The sequence below is a fragment of the Aspergillus mulundensis genome (assembly GCF_003369625.1).
Source record: "Aspergillus mulundensis strain DSM 5745 chromosome Unknown scaffold_18, whole genome shotgun sequence".
In the NCBI taxonomy this organism is placed as follows: Eukaryota; Fungi; Ascomycota; class Eurotiomycetes; order Eurotiales; family Aspergillaceae; genus Aspergillus; species Aspergillus mulundensis.
The window spans coordinates 262,739-278,912 of record NW_020797906.1 but is presented as its reverse complement, the minus strand read 5'-3'; the positions used below and the strand labels follow the sequence as shown (position 1 = coordinate 278,912).

Sequence of the window (16,174 nt, the reverse complement as noted above, 5' to 3'; positions counted from 1 at the left end):
CTGGGCTTCGAGCTTGTCCTCTAAGAGGGGCTCATACATCACCCTTGGCCAATCAGCGCACTACTTGGTCGCTAGCCTCGCTTCTCCTTGACAAAAGTAACTTCAACAAATTGCACAGCCTCACAAGGTATCAACACCCCGGATAATTAAAGCTTCACGATTGGCTGATTCTGTTTATACCTGCTGAACTAGTTACTAGTCACTGTTGTCACTGTCAGATCTCTCTAGTCTTCTAGTGTTTCACTGGCCTTCATTCTTCGCAGCACCCTTGCTGGTGAGCCGCTACACTGTGCCCTGTTGATGAAAATAATAAGATGCTGCCCTTGCCTCCGCTTCAAGGGGAATGGGGCATAATTCGGGAATTAAGACAAGAGACTATAATGGTTGTTTCGCACCCTGCGATCGCTCCTTGTGGGCAGTTCACACTCAGCTATGCTGAGACAAACTGCCTGGTCAGTGCATGAAGCTTGCTACCCCTCAGTTTCATCCCCTTGACAACGAACACTGATAATTCGCCTGTGCATTAATCTGGCAACACTAAGCTAGGATGGCACGGCCTTTGTTGACAAATGTCCAGCATAAATTATCAGTAAGAAGGCATTAATCCCTACTCTGTACTCTGTACTCCGTGGTAATCAAGATATTTATAGCACTGATGTAGGGTAATCCTTGCGGACGTATGGCACTGACCCTCTGGAACATGGGAAATTTACTATAATGCGGTTCAACCCTTAGAAGTGCAGTAACTCTTTTAGTTAACATGTGTACAGAGCAGTTGGCTTAAACTATCAACTAGTCAACAGGTGACTATTAAATTTATAGCTTTAAAGTATTACACCAGGGTGTGGTATGCACAACTGTGCATGATTAACAGGCACGAGTCATGTGTTATCACCATTATGGTGTTGCAACTGCGCAGTGTTGCAATAACGCAATCCGGCGGCCTGAGGCCGCCGGGCGGAGGAACTTCGGCGCCGAACTGGCCGCGTGCCAAGGCGGCGGCCAGTCACATGACGCACAGAACACCAAGTTCGACTCCGAACTCTGACTTAGAGAATCAGCGATTAGTTCCTACTACGAATACACGACGCCTTTCCTATTGCAGTAATTCACGTTCTCCTAAGCTCACCGCAGTATACAAACGCGACTCACATCATGTGACAGTGATATACTTAGGAAAGATATGCAATAAGTTAATTAGCATAATTAGCACAAGGGAGAATCTAGAAATTTTAGATCTTTAAAATCTACTTTTTACTTGTTACAGTAGACTGATATATTTTCTTAAGACCAAGAAAATAACTCACAGTGACTAAGAGATCTTTGAAGTCACAAGTATAAATAACTACCCTAAAGTTAGGTAATCCATATTTATTTGGACTGCATAATCATGACTCCACATTTCCGCCACTTCAAAGTTTTGCAACCACCAAGTTGACCTTGAGGGGGCTATAACCGCTAGCCCTACCGTAAGATATAGAACCTTTTTTCAGGGAATTGGAAGACATATCATTCTCTTGCTTGTAATCGTCAATCTTGACGCTACAAGCTCTATTCCCTAGCTGTGATGGAGGCGGAACTGCAATTACAGATTCCTGGCCTTGACCATGTGATCACTGAGTACTCAGTTGTAAGTGCAGGCTCACCCCAATAACTGCCCGAGTTCTAACAGAACCACAGGGGTACTTAACTCATGCCTCAAAAGCCTATGTTGAAGATGTGAATGCTCCATCTCCGGTGACAGAAGCCGCCGACATGGTTACGGAGCTGCTTGTCTCTGCTTCCGGTGACTTCTCCGCTCAAAATGAAGAGGCCATTCGTAACCTTGTAGAGAAGTTTATCTCATCTCTGAGCTCCTCCGACGGGGTTGATGCAGAGCGCAGACAAATGCCATTCGCCGCTAAGAAGCTCGACCAGGCCATCAATGTCGGTTCCCAGCGGAACATGTCGTCGACCCTTGGTTTGGCTGGAGGAAATGTTGACCTTGAGTCTGTTGGTACACGCAAGATGGAATCTCGCGTTGACCGCAAGAAGCTGGAGAAGGCGGAACGCAAGATCCGTGCCAAGCAGGAGAAGAAACAGATGAAGACAGTGCAGTACGAAGCATCTCGTCTGCTTAACGAACCAGATGCTGCTATGTCGTATGAAGAGTTCTTCATGGCTGTCAACCCTCTCCAGCTGGGCTCTGACTCTCAGGCCAAGAGTAAGGATATCAAGCTCGACGGCATCGATATCTCAGTTGGTGGCAACCGTATTCTATCTGAAGCCGCTCTTACGCTCGCTTATGGCCGCCGGTATGGTCTAGTTGGTCAGAACGGTATCGGTAAGAGTACGCTGCTCCGCGCTCTGAGTCGTAGAGAAGTGGCAATTCCAAGCCATATTTCGATTCTCCACGTCGAACAGGAGGTATGACTTATCTTGATTTATGCTTGGACGTCGCTGACAGTATAGATTACTGGTGATGACACGCCAGCACTGCAAGCCGTGTTGGATGCGGATGTGTGGCGCAAGCGTCTTCTTGCGGACCAGGAGGTCAGTTTCACGACCTTCAATATCAAAGCCTGCTAACACTGCGGTAGAAAATTACCAAACAACTTGCCGCCATTGAAGTGGAGCGCTCCTCGATGGCCGACACTTCTACAGACGCTGCGAGGCTCGACCATGAGCGAGAGGGTCTGGACATCACGCTGAATGATATCCACTCGAAACTTGCAGAGATGGAATCAGACAAAGCCGAATCCAGAGCAGCTAGTATTTTGGCCGGTCTTGGGTTCTCTCCTGAGCGACAACATTATGCAACGAAGACCTTTTCTGGTGGTTGGCGTATGCGTTTGGCTCTGGCTAGAGCTCTGTTCTGCGAGCCCGATTTGCTTCTTCTGGATGGTAAGCTAAGGCCATGACTCGGTGATGACAAGCCGCTGACTGTCACAGAACCTTCTAACATGTTGGACGTGCCGTCTATCACATTTTTGTCAAACTATCTTCAAGGGTACCCAAGTACTGTTCTCGTCGTTTCTCACGACCGAGCTTTCTTGAACGAGGTTGCTACAGATATCGTCCATCAGCACTCTGAACGTTTGGACTACTACAAGGGAGCCAACTTCGGTAAGTCTTAAACATCATATTCTCAGATACGGTACTAATTGGTCAGACTCCTTCTACGCAACAAAGGAGGAGAGGAAGAAGCAGGCCAAGCGCGAGTACGAGAAGCAAATGGCTGAACGCGCGCATCTGCAAGGTTTGACCTCTGCTCTTATCGCTCCATGAGAAACCGCTAACCTGCATAGCGTTCATCGATAAATTCCGTTACAACGCAGCCAAATCCTCCGAAGCCCAGTCAAGAATTAAGAAACTGGAGAAGATGCCCGTTTTGACACCCCCGGAGAGCGACTACGTTGTGCACTTCAAATTCCCCGAGGTGGAGAACCTTTCTCCGCCGATTGTGCAAATGACCGAAGTTACATTTGGATACTCGAAAGACAAGCTTCTGTTGAACAACGTTGATCTAGATGTCCAACTCGACTCTCGTATCGGTATTGTTGGGCCGAACGGTGCTGGTAAAACCACCGTACTTAAGTTGCTCACTGGACAGCTCGAGCCTACTTCTGGTCTCATGTCTCAGCATCCGCGGTTGCGCATTGGATACTTTGCGCAACATCACGTCGATGCTTTGGATTTGACAACCAGCGCCGTGAGCTTCATGGCCAAGACATACCCCGGAAAGACAGATGAGGAGTACCGTCGGCACCTTGGAGCGTAAGTTCCCCTGGTTCCTCAAAAATTGCAATTCTAACGGCTGCAGTTTTGGTATCACCGGAATGACCGGTCTACAGCGCATGGAGCTGCTATCTGGAGGTCAAAAATCTCGTGTCGCTTTCGCCTGCTTGTCACTGACAAACCCACACATCCTTGTTCTTGACGAGCCTTCTAATCACTTGGATATCGAGGGTATGGATGCGTTATCCGAGGCCCTACAGAAGTTCGAAGGTGGTGTGGTGATGGTATCTCACGATGTAACCATGCTGCGGAATGTTTGCACCAGCCTCTGGGTCTGCGACAAGGGAACGGTCCAGAAGTTCGATGGCACCGTCGACGCGTACAAGAAGAAGATCAGTGCTCAAGCGGACGAGGCTGGCGTGGCAGCAGCTCATTAGATACTATAGCTCAATACACTTAAATCGCTGATCTGCCAGTGTCCGCCTAACTCTTTATTATCACTATAAGAGACAATAACCCTATTGACTATCCAAGATCTAAACCAAGAATGTTACTCAAGCAGACCTATTACGAGCCCTGACCAAGCTCTCCCTCACACCCCAGCCATCTGCAAGAAGATCCTTTACGTCTTCAAGCTTGAGCCCATTCATCTCAGGGTAAATAGCACGCACTCCAAACCAGCCAATGATGCTAACAACGCTGTAAAGCGTAAAGACCAGGCTTGGAGACAGCAGCTCCATCATAGGGAGAAAGGTTAGCCCAATGATAAAATTCGAGCCCCAGTTTGTTGCAGTCGCAAGAGCGGACCCGAGTGACCGCACGTTCAAAGGAAAAAGCTCCGATTGTTGCCAGGGGACATTGCCTAGGCCAAAAGCGTAGGCTGCAGTGTAGATAGTGAGACATAGTAGGATGACCAATGGGAGAATGGAGCTATGCGGCGCAGCTTGACGAGCGTGTGCCTCTGGCGAGTTGTTTGGCAACTCCACAGAGGAGAATGTTAGGGCGCAGACAAAGAGCGAGATGGCCATGACTGGTATTGAGCAGAGGAGGATACGGCGGCGCCCAATCCGGTCGATGTAGACAAAGGCAAGCAGCGTGAAGATGAAGTTTGTCATGGCAACAGATAACGAAGTAAGGGTTGGCGAGGAGAACGAAAGAAGGGAAAATATTGTCGCTGAGAAATACATGAGACTGTTGAAGCCGCATAGTTGCTGCAATGCTTGGAGCATCACGGCGATTGTCAATGCCCTTCGATTGCCCCCTATCTGGAACAAGTCATGCGCTCGCTGTTTAACGCCTGCACCCTCGGAAGTTTTGGTGACAGCCTCCTCTTCGGCAACCTCCTGCTGAATATCCCGCAAGGTTTGCTTCGCGATTTGGTCGTCTTGATAGACCTTTGACAGGATACCCCGGGCTTTGTCTTCGTGACCTGCCTGCACCAGCCATCGCGGTGTCTCAGGTAAAGCTATAACGATGATGAGCTGGAAGATTGCCGGAAGCATTCCCAAGCCGACAATCCAGCGCCATCCTCCATCAACATAAGAGAATAGCCAGCCGACGATGTATGCCACCACTTGACCACCAGTAATAAAAAGACTCAATATGGTGACAAGCCTGCCTCTTGCATCTGAAGGTGCTAGCTCCGATATATACCTGGAGCTGTTAGCTTCATATGCTCCACGTGCCGACGCTGCACCTACAAGGGGGTAACCAAACTAGCACTGCCAACTGCAAGGCCAACAATACTTCTACCAATAATCATACTCCACACTTCGCTCGAAGCAGCCTGTATAAACGCTCCGACGGTAAACAAGATGTCCGCGACAAGGATGACCTTCTTCCGACCGAGCCTATCCGCCAAGATTCCAGCGAGCGGGCTTGCGATGAGGGCAAATAGACTTGTGCAGGACGTAATGAGGCTCTTATCCAAGGTTGTAAGGGCCCGGTTCGAGAGATCGGAGCCGATAGATACAAGGGTGGATGAAATAACGCCGGTGCTGTCACGATTTTGTCAGTTGCAAACTCGGAGCCATAGAAATCGGGCAAATATGTACTCATATCCAAAAAGGAGACCGCTAATTCCAGCGGAGAAGGTGAGATACCATATAAACCGACTACTTGAGTGCCTGGGCTGGTCTACCTCGTTATGCTGCCTCGCTGGAAACTCCGGAGCGAGGAGCGGAGCATGGGCGGCAGACGGATCGGCTTCGTCTCTGCTAGTCATGGCTGGACCTCGATCCTTGTTGGAGTCATCGGCGATGAGCTGGGAATGTACTCCTAAATAATATATTGCTGTCCCTAAGAGCGGTCGGTTCCTGAGTTGTGTCAAAATCATGGGGTAAGCTCGGAGTTGGAGCTCACGAGAGTGCCGAGACCCACACGACCGCTTCTAGAATTTGAAAGATCAGATGTCGACCTCACAAGGACTACGGACTTGTCGACGCTAAACAGAGGATGGGTTCATGGGTCTGTCTCATGTCTCCCTGTAATAACTTACTAAAAGTTTTCGACTGCATAGCCAGGGGCTCCTTAAGAGACATCATACGCGCCAGAAGATGAACGGCCCCTTTGCACCAGTAGCCTCATCTGCTCGAGGATCCCACCAGTGCCCAACCATAAGCGAGCTCCCAGGAACAAGCACTGCCTCATATCCATAGATATAGTCGAAATCGGTATCCATATCTATTGGCGGCCATAATCCATTGAAGAAGGAACTTCCCAAGTCTTGCCCCTGTTCCTGTTCACCATCCGAGACTTTAGTCTGTTTATACGCGACCCAGCAAATGCGCGACCAGCATTCACGGAGCCCGGCGCCGTAGATGCCCTCAATGAAGCCCCGTATCGCAATCGAGCGACTTTCGCTGGATCCGTGATACGTCTGAATACCGCGGAAGAAGGTCGTATCATGGGTATACTCGGTTACGAACTTCTCAAACAGATCAGGCCAGTTTTTGGGATCATCATGTATATCCAGTTGGAGCGTCTGGCCGAGGAGTCAATGGTCAATTTCTCGCTGGTATTGGAAGACACTATTAATGCTCACAATATGCTCAACTTCGATGATGTGGCCGCTCCCGTCAGCACAGCTATGTCGGACCTCGAGATCACTTGAAGTAGGTGGATAAGGGCAGAAACATGCTGAAATAAGCTGCTTATTAGCAATTTCTTTATTGAGTCAGAGCTGTGGATGAGACTGACACTCATAACCAAACCAAGACAGATGAAGCTTTCGCTTTTCGTGATATATGGTGCCCAATAAATCAGGATTTCCTGGCCTGTGGCAGTCGGGTAGACTCAAATACGAGTTATAGAATATACTTTCTTCCGGATTGAGGAGGTGGCGGACCCAGAAATTCCGTATATGCAACGCTGTTTCGGTTGAGAGGTGGAATTTGTCGCTGACTAGCCCCGATTCTGTGTCGGGACATGCGTACACGATTCTGGCATCATAGTCGGTCCGTAAACATTTAACAGACATGAAGGGATCCAGGGCCAAGTATGTGAATGCCTGTAGAGCAGATTGAGCCAGTAGCCTTTATCATGGTCCGGCAAACTCACTAGTCGAACAGCACAGAACAAATCCGAAGGCAGATCAGGCTTCTCCATCAAATGCCCGCTTACAGGGCGATTCAGAAACTCAGTTCCAGCAAGTACCTGGCGAAAATGGTCGAAGTTTTTGCTCCACCCCTTGCTCTCCTTTTGCCAGAGACCTTCCCTGACCATGTTTCCCACAAGTTCAAGCCAATATGTTTGCCGTTCTTTCTGGCCATGTCCGAACTCCACAGTCCTTGGAAGGACCAAAGCTCGAATCTGATATTCGATCTTGTAATCAACAAGAGTACGGTGCGGCAAGTCGTCGTAAGTATCTCTAAACAACCTTCGCCATATATGAGATTCAGCCGGTAGAATTTTATCTTTCAGGCCTTTTGAGCACAATGCAAAGTTAACCCTGTCTGTGTTTTCGGGCAAGAAGTAGGCGACATGCTGGATCAGCTAAAATTGAATGTGTTAGAGAAGTCATGGAGTGTTGCACAGTTTCACGTACCTCGGTGGGCATTTGAAGCAAATAATTCTGTTTATTACTGCTGGGAGCAGGGACGAGATCATTCGATGCCGGCGCGTCCTGCATTGTATGACCAGCAAAGATCGAACTATGGGTCACCTTGAATGATGACAGGGACTGGATGTGAGATCGACGAGATCTATGTGCTTCCAAAGAGCGCGATCAGATGTGACGACGAAAGTGACGAAAGGATTGGTGTGCCTTATGAGGGCTTAAGCGTATGAAGAGACCGACAGGTTGGAAGATCTTGAAAAGAAACAAACCCCCCGAGAAGTGAAGTGTTGAAAGATCGATGATGTCGTCGAAGCAGAGGCAGATGAGGGAGCTGGCGAGCTCAAAGCAACAGACGTAGGTGACGAGACGAAAACAGAAGCAAGGCCAAGAAAGCATGAAGTAAGTTACGTTGTATGTATGAATTATTGGCATTCGAGTGAACATCAGATGTCTTATCTGATACTTAGGTCTCTCTTTTCCTTAGAATTGAAGCTCAAGAAAAGCCAAAGGCAAAGCCAATCGAAAGCGAAACGGGGAGTGAGTTGACATGAAGTTTTATCTCCTCAATTTAGGAGAGTTGGGAGCAGATGAATCATCTGACTGTACTTAGACGGCTGAATTTGAAGGCATATTTATTTAAAGCAAGCAATGTACGCGGTTGCGGGTTGGCATAGCTTGTTCAGTCGCATGTAGGCTTTGGACCCAGGGATAGGCTAATTGACGAGCTATAGGGTAAGCTCAAGATACTAGAGGATCAGATCATCCAGTTCGGTTTGTTTAGAGAAGATGTATTAGCGGATCAGCCTAAAGGTCTAGGTTTTCTGAGGCTGGATATAGACGGGTAAAAATGATGTTGAATAGAGAGACGACAAGTCTGGGAACACGATCATTCTTCAATGTCCTTTACCTTCTCCCATTGCCCCCGCAAGTTTTCCTTCCACAGACTGACCTTGTTGTCCCCCCCACTCACTGCAAGGATGTTTCCGCTAGGGCTCCAGCTCACCCGCCACAGGACATTGTCAAAATCAAGCACATGGCTCGTCCACTGTCCAGGGTTTGATACATCGGCAGTCCAGACCCGAACGGTCTTATCTTGCGATGCAGAGGCAATGTATGACTTGGAAAGAATGCTGGGTGACCAAGCAACGTCCCGGACCCAATCGGAGTGGCCTTCCAGCGTCTGCGTAGTATTGTAGGTCTTTGTCTCAGGGCTGGTAGAACAGATGTTAGCAACTTCAGCTTCTAGTACAAGAAGGGTAGCCGCACTTGTAATCCCAAATCTTGAGCAGGTTGTCACTACCGCCTGTTACGAATCTCCGCTGCTGCCCAGACCCAGGGTTTGAGCTGACGAGACTACCGGGGGCGGAGGCAGGTGCCCAGCTAATAGAGTTGACGCCCATGCCGTGGGCGTGGAAGATTTGATGGGTCCAGCTGTTGTCGCGGAACTCGAGGACAGAGACATGACCGTCAGATGAAGCGCAAGCAAGCAGGCATCCGGTTTCATGCGGAGCCCAAGATATCATGTTCACAGAGGCGGTGTGAAGGGAGAAGTCGAAGACTTTCGTCCAGGCACCGCTGCCGATAGGGGCAGTGGAGCTCTGGTGTTGTTCGCGCCAGATGAGCACTTTCCCATCATATGATGAGGACGCCAGAATCGTGCCAAACTTCGGGTGTGCCTGTGATGTCGGAAGAGATGAATTAGTCGGGCGTTGCTTATACGCTTGCGTCGGTCCTCTAAGTACGTACCCACTCGACGCACCATACTGGACCTTCATGACTGCGGACTCGCATTAACAATTGATGTATTTAAAGCATATTGGTCGAAGAACCTCACCCCTTCAAGGTCTCGACAAGCTTGTGCGCCTCTCCCTCAATCTCAAATATCTTTATCGTCTTGTCGGATGAGCATGTTGCCAATCGGCGTCCGTAGTAATCAAGGCCAGCGTCGTGCTGCGGCGAGAAAAAGTCAGACCAGATATAGCATGAGATAGTTTGAAGTCAGGGCCCTTACAATCATGTCATCATGACCAGAGTTCGAAATCACTTGAGCGGCCGCCTGGACTCCGGACAAGGAGGTAAGCCAAGGTCCCGCAACCGCTTTGGAGCAACGAGCTGATTTGACAGAGACGACGTACCATTCTGGGCTATCTGCAGCTCTAGTTCAACAGAATTTGGTATATTATGAAAGCAAGAGAATATTATTGCAATTGTGGTGATAGCGAAACAGCAGAACAACGGACCAACAGCAGCAAAACACCAGCTGGTCCGTTCGGGGTCCATTTCGTGTGGGATCTTATCTTATCGAGAGCTGAGTCAGCGGCGTCGGCACGTGAGAATCGGGCCTCGGCTCTCTTTACGTACGGAGTACTTGCCCCACGCTGGCCTCGTCGCCTCCGGATTCCGGACACTGTCCCTTCTCGGCCATTCTCTTTCTGTTTCTCTTTCTCTTCTTAACCCTGATACTTGTATATTTTGAAGGCCACTTCATACTTTTCAGCTCGCTGTATCCTTCATTAGCCCCCGGCTGTGCAAGGGATTCGCTGTGTAGTCTGAGGAATACTACCGCGTCGCCCTCATTAGTTGGCAAACATGGGTGACGCCCTGTGTGGACCGTCCAACGCGCTACAGAACTTTCAGAAGCATGTTTCTGTGGACCGGACTCTGCAGCAGGACAGGCTCATCTCGCGGCAGTCTCCCTCACAGGTAAGCCAGTGACCGTACTCAATCCCGACGGACGCTGACGTCTTTGTCCTAGGGCTTTCGCTCTCAAAACCCGAGTGAAAGGATCCTAGATCCTGAATTTGCTGCCTTTGAATCGAACAACTCTGTAGGGGCCACTTTACCCAACATTCAACATGGAGGCCACTTTATTACGCCCGCTCCACATATGCCCATGTCCCATCCCGCCGACCCGCCGAACTGGGCAAGCGATTTTCAGAACCTTCATATCTCAGGGCCATCACAGCCTATCAGTCATCAGCCTGGGCCATCTGCAGCTACCATGTCGACAGTGCCACATCAAGCTTGGCACAGCGAGTTCTTAAGGCAGCAGCAGCAACAACCCCAGCACACGCCCGCGCTGCAACAGAATCAACCTTCTGGTCAAATGTTCCAACCATCACTTGCACCTGCCTATGCCATGGCCGGATTACCAATGGGTACTTACGGATTGGGACCGGAGACGGTTCAATCTTCGGGAGTTGGAGCGCTCGATGACTCGGCCTTCGAGGCTGCATTTGAGCAGGCCAAGGCGGACATGGCTTTTCAGTTCGAGGAGTCGGCAGGTGAAACGAAAGTCACCGAGCACAATTTCAATCATGAAACTGAAGAGGTGGCAACTCAACCAATAGCTCAGGGAACAATACGGATTGGGTCCGACACTATTCCGCAAGTCGACAAGGACGATCCTCAAGCGGCGGAGAACGAGGCAGACGAGCTTGCCCGGACCGCGGGCCACTTATTGAACAGCGTCAGTCATGAGACGAATCAAAAGTTCCGAGATAGTAATTTCCTGGCGTTAATGCGGCGCATACGAGACCGTGAGGTCCAACTCGAGGGAGATGAATTTCGCGAAGTCAGTGGTCCGTGATTGTCGTAGATTTCGACTGGCGTGACCAGCGCGCTGGTATAATCGAAGCGTTCAAACTGGCCTTTGTCTCTGCTAATCAGCGTTCAGACTGCGCAGTCTTTGCATCCTGGTGGGCCGTATTATCCGGAAGGTAAACGGCAAGAACTTGAGAAGAAGAAGTCCTGGAGGCCCATTGGCCAAAACGACTATGTTCACATTACACCCAATGACAGAAGTAAGTTCAGTGGCACGGCTACGCCAAGCACTCTACGCGCCGAGCAAAGACACAGGCTCCGAGACCTGACTGCTCCTCAACAAATAGATGTTATCTCAGAACGCATGACGTCCCATGTCACAGGCGTCGCGGTCTCGAACACACCGACTGCCGAACCCACGGGAAGCCCGGAGTCAAATGATCATGACTCGATCTACGCAAGTTGGAATCACGGTGACCGTTGGGCTTAGTTTATGCTTATCCCCATTTCTGTTTGCGAACTAGCGGAGATCACCTATAGCATTAGACCATTGCATGCCCGATTGGGACAAGGCGTTTCACTTTTGGCTACCCTATTCAAGAATATTTCGCTTGAAAGGAATTTCAAACTCCTCATTGTATTGGTAGTTATTATGTTTTCAAATTGCGGTGCACCCATCCTATTGACAGCTGGCCGAACACGTGATACCATTGAAGTCCTATTGATGGAGCGAGAACAATCGGAGCGTCTCAATAAGCGACTACCACCCTTGACCTGATTGTTGCGCTTCCCTCCTATTGAGCCCATCTCCCGTCAATTGGAGTGGGCCATTTACACTAAACTTCCCAGTTTTCTTTTTTACGATTGTGATTGTTGTGCTGATTGATCATCAATTTTGACTGACCAGGGTTGGGTCACCCTTGCGAGGATCATGGACGGTTAGGAGTACTATATATTGGCGCACCTCCAATGGCTGTCTCTATTTTCGTTATAGTACTCTATCTACTATTTAGTCCTCGCAGTTGATACAGAAATACTGTGGAGTATTTTCTCTGATCCCACGGCGTTGTCTTCATATCTTCCCGGCGCGCAAGAAGTTAGCCCTAATTTACCGTTGTATACAACATTAGCCCCTATTCAACCCGCGCCTACGACCTTCACCAACGTCTCCAGAAGCTCACATTTGAAACCCAAGCTAGGCCTCCAGCGACCGCTATGGCCACTATAACCTCTCAACCACCTCCTCCCAGTTATACGGCAGCCATCGCCGCCCAAACTATACATCCATACGATGACGACGATTATGATGAGCACGATGATGACTACTATAATCACGATGATTCGGCCGTATACTATCCAAACACAACACCCATTAATCACAATCCCTCGAAGACTATAACGATAAAACTGGACTTATCAATCAATATACATGGCGATGGAAACACCCTCGCTATTGCCTCGCAGCAAGTTCGAGACCAAACGCAGCCATCGAACTCCAGATCCAAAGTCGCAAACACCACAGCCTCCATCATCGCCGCCATCCAGCAATCAGGGATCATAGCGCAAAGGCTAGATTCCGGTTCCGGCTCCGATTCCAGCTTTGATTCCAGCCCGGCTGCGGCATCCACTACTGTGCAGATCAACATCGATGCAGGGGTCAGAGTTCAGGGGAGTCGGAATATGGTCTGTTTCGGTGTTCGGCCTGGTGCACGATCCCCTGGGTCGAAGAACAATATGGACACGAACATCTATAATGCGAGGAAGAGGCGGGCTCAGTCGGTATGCTCTTTCTTGAATCATTTGCTTGTTGCGATCCCTCGAGCTGACTTCCGTAATGGTAGGAGCCCGCTCTTAGTGAAATGGAAGGGAAACGGTGGAGGAGATGCTAGTTAACCATTTCGGTAGTTGAACTTGACATTGTTTCAAGCAATTCCGATGTTGCTTGTGTATTAGGTCGGATTGAGCCAGCACCTTCCGGCTGCTTTAGCGAGTTGGCGAGGTACAGGTTTTCTATCTTAGAATCATTGACTCAATGCTCATTTTATGACTTATATACCCATTATGAGGCTTATCAAAAATTCTAAAGACGACCCAACGTAGTAAGCATCTTTGTAACCTATGAGACGATTTCTATTCTGCTTTTCACCTGATCTAGCAGTAGAGAAACGGAAGGTATAAAAACCACCGTCACATCTGACACGCAAGTACACACGTCCACAACGTAAAGATTCGTTATACGGATAATAATAATAAAAAAGTAAACGAGAAAAAGCAAGAAAAAATAGAGTAGGTACAGTACGCCAGTGCTGACTGGGAAAGGTTCATTAGATATCATGGCCAAGCATAATAATAGTACATGGACTAGGTAGGTTCCAAAATGAAGACGGCTGAAGCATGACTGCCATCCTGTGTTAAGACAACGAGTCATGCTAGCGGTGAGGTCGGGCCCTTGACGGGAACAGGCAGAGTAGGTTGCGGGATTTAGTTCCCCGATGAAGTGATCGAGACGCTGCTCATACGCGTCCGACGGGTAAGTCGTGGCGGTGTAGATTTCTCGACCATTCAGGGACAACCTTGTCTCGCTCGTAAAGAAGACCACAATTGTGACAGAGTGTCTGTATATATGTTAGTGAGGGAAGATGATCCGGACTGAGTTTGCATACCCTTGGACCAGCGGGTCCGTCTCGTACAGCCCATACTGCTGAACCCCAGACCATGCAGTTGCTGCATCGCCAATTTTGTCGTTCCCTACGGTTGTTAGTTAATGATATAGGACAAGGGCAAGAAATACCAACCAGTCGGATAATGTACCGCCACCTCCACCGTAACCGGCGCCTGATCCGGTGTCTGGGGTGCCTCGCCCACCAGGTGTACCTCCCCTGCCGGACGGACTGAGACTACGGAAGCGTCGCTTTCGCTTATTCCTCTCGCCTCGTCCCAGGGGCGTCTCGCTATCAACATCGAAAAAGCCACTTCCCTGTCGTGAAACTTCTGGCGTGATGCCCGCCGTGGAGGAAAACCGAGCTGTTTCGCGACGTAAGCGTCGGATTTGTCGCTCGCGATCTCCCTCACGCTTCTCGATCTCTTCCTTGGACAGAGTCTCAACTTTGGGTTCCCACTCGTCGCCGAGACCTTCGGGGTCGTATCGCCAACCCGCTTCAGCGCCGTTCGCCGCTTGGTTATCGATTTCAGTTCCATAGCTGCCCAGACCGCTGATAAGACCGCCATTTTCGCAGACCTCTTTTTTGAGCTTTAATACTGCCTCATAGATCCCATGGGCAATAGCCCCGACCCATTCCCCGCCCAGGCCAAGGTCCGCGCAGGTAACCCTCGCGAATTCCTCAGCCATCCCTGGAGGATGTAGAAGAGACCACTCGAATTTGTCTGTATACAGCTTATTTTGTAAGTTGATATTCAGATTAATCATGCACCTGTACGTATCGTCCGGATTCAGGATGCTGTCGTTCACGAATGGTTCTTTCGTCGCTGTCACCAGAGTGCCTCGGCTGTCTGGCGTCGCAGCATGCGTAGGCGCGGGAGTGGCGGATACATCACGCGAAAGACCTGTTTGCGAAGCAGCTGGCTTCGGCTGTGTGCTTTGGAATAATGGATGTAGCGCAACGCCGGCGTATTCCTCTAATTGTTGGCGGATCTGGGTAGCAATCGCCAATGTCATCGCGTGCTGGTTGGGAAGGTCCAAGTCATGGACAAATCCATTGGCAAACTCTTCAGGTGTAGAGAATGCTTCATGCAGGTTCCACATGAACGTGTCTTTGATTCGAAAAGCTGGCAATGGGTCTGGTCGCCTGTACGCCGGCAATGTCGGGTTAATCGCTGGGTCAAGAACATGCCGAGGAAACTGGAAAGGTTCGAAAGGTTGATGCGCCGGGACTTCGAGGTCAATTCGGATGGGTATAAGGGTGAGAGGAAGCTGTGCTTGGATCTGCAATTGGTCGGCACACCTAATCCAAGGACGGCGCAAATCAGCAAGGACCGAGAAAGACTGGTTCATTGAGGAAACACATACGCGGGCCGTATCATCTTTTTAATCACCCACTCCCGAAATATCCCTTGAACCTCTACTGGCGCGTGTGTCTCCTTCCCTAACTTTTCCGCCAGTGCCACCTTGTCAAAGGAGGATTCCTCGCGTCGAAGACTTCTTAGACCTGTAGGGCGCCGGGGACCTTCGCTATCATCAAAATCGTCATCGTCGAAGCCATCTTCCGCGTAATTAATTGCTGCAGTCCCTCGTTTCGTGGTCCGCGGTGTCGGACCAACTTGAGTCTGAGGAATGACAGGTGTGAAGAGCGCGTTCGCATATTGACGCAGCCGTGGTGGGTAGGATGTGATATATCCTCTAGAAGGGGACATGTTGGCCATTTAGATGGTCATTAACATGTCCCTGTCGTGCAGTGTCTCGGCTCTTGGGGGCGTTATGAGCCGCAATCTGCGATAGATAAATACCGTCTGCGAATTTGATCGTTCAAGAACCGGCGGATGAGTAAACGGAGGTGATTGCAAGGGGACGGCTCTAAGTTGCGTGCGTAGGAGTTGCGTCTAATAACAGGTACCTTCGATTGAGTAGATTTCAACGAGTAAATCGCGTGCACTCAGTTAAAACCAAGAATAATTCCAGCGAGACTTGAAGATGGGGATCGCGCTCAAGCTCCGCGTTTTACCAAAGGATGCACTGCGCTATACCAATTCCAGAGCCACTATCACGTGACCAGAACTTGCAGCTTGGATTGGAAAGGATCTAGGGGGTATCGGGGTCGGGGAGGTTCAGCATTCTGCCAGAAGATGTCTATAGACACCGGCAATTCAATAAACAAGGCCAGTATGTATCCTCTGTATGAT

General features: G+C 49.6%; 6 protein-coding genes across 6 annotated transcripts; 3 read left to right on the top strand and 3 right to left on the bottom strand.

Moving 5' to 3' along the window:
* Window positions 1-1,567: 1,567 nt before the first annotated feature.
* DSM5745_11073 (putative AAA family ATPase GCN20) lies at window positions 1,568-4,154 on the top strand (the record flags this gene model as incomplete). Its single annotated transcript, XM_026753089.1, has 8 exons — window positions 1,568-1,630; window positions 1,681-2,406; window positions 2,452-2,532; window positions 2,580-2,883; window positions 2,932-3,105; window positions 3,152-3,238; window positions 3,288-3,756; window positions 3,803-4,154. The coding sequence occupies 8 exons, from the start codon at window positions 1,568-1,570 to the stop codon at window positions 4,152-4,154; spliced, it is 2,256 nt and encodes a 751-aa protein (XP_026598412.1).
* Window positions 4,155-4,271: 117 nt separating this feature from the next.
* On the bottom strand, window positions 4,272-7,846 carry DSM5745_11072 (uncharacterized protein; the record flags this gene model as incomplete). Its single annotated transcript, XM_026753088.1, has 8 exons — window positions 4,272-5,370; window positions 5,418-5,714; window positions 5,772-5,980; window positions 6,263-6,700; window positions 6,761-6,855; window positions 6,916-7,225; window positions 7,276-7,710; window positions 7,763-7,846. The coding sequence occupies 8 exons, from the start codon at window positions 7,844-7,846 to the stop codon at window positions 4,272-4,274; spliced, it is 2,967 nt and encodes a 988-aa protein (XP_026598411.1).
* An 814-nt stretch (window positions 7,847-8,660) lies between these two features.
* Window positions 8,661-10,054, bottom strand: sec13 (GTPase-activating protein SEC13; the record flags this gene model as incomplete). The annotated part of the gene is made up of 6 exons (XM_026753087.1): window positions 8,661-8,985; window positions 9,041-9,450; window positions 9,521-9,551; window positions 9,609-9,724; window positions 9,786-9,922; window positions 10,015-10,054. 6 exons carry the CDS (start codon window positions 10,052-10,054, stop codon window positions 8,661-8,663), a joined length of 1,059 nt encoding a protein of 352 aa, XP_026598410.1.
* Window positions 10,055-10,363: 309 nt separating this feature from the next.
* pex20 lies at window positions 10,364-11,807 on the top strand (the record flags this gene model as incomplete). Its single annotated transcript, XM_026753086.1, has 3 exons — window positions 10,364-10,477; window positions 10,530-11,348; window positions 11,451-11,807. The coding sequence occupies 3 exons, from the start codon at window positions 10,364-10,366 to the stop codon at window positions 11,805-11,807; spliced, it is 1,290 nt and encodes a 429-aa protein (XP_026598409.1).
* Window positions 11,808-12,532: 725 nt separating this feature from the next.
* DSM5745_11069 (uncharacterized protein) lies at window positions 12,533-13,175 on the top strand (the record flags this gene model as incomplete). The annotated part of the gene is made up of 2 exons (XM_026753085.1): window positions 12,533-13,096; window positions 13,173-13,175. The coding sequence occupies 2 exons, from the start codon at window positions 12,533-12,535 to the stop codon at window positions 13,173-13,175; spliced, it is 567 nt and encodes a 188-aa protein (XP_026598408.1).
* Window positions 13,176-13,830: 655 nt separating this feature from the next.
* Window positions 13,831-15,688, bottom strand: DSM5745_11068 (putative RSC complex subunit Sfh1; the record flags this gene model as incomplete). The annotated part of the gene is made up of 4 exons (XM_026753084.1): window positions 13,831-13,932; window positions 13,981-14,065; window positions 14,113-15,279; window positions 15,345-15,688. 4 exons carry the CDS (start codon window positions 15,686-15,688, stop codon window positions 13,831-13,833), a joined length of 1,698 nt encoding a protein of 565 aa, XP_026598407.1.
* Between the last annotated feature and the right edge of the window lie 486 nt (window positions 15,689-16,174).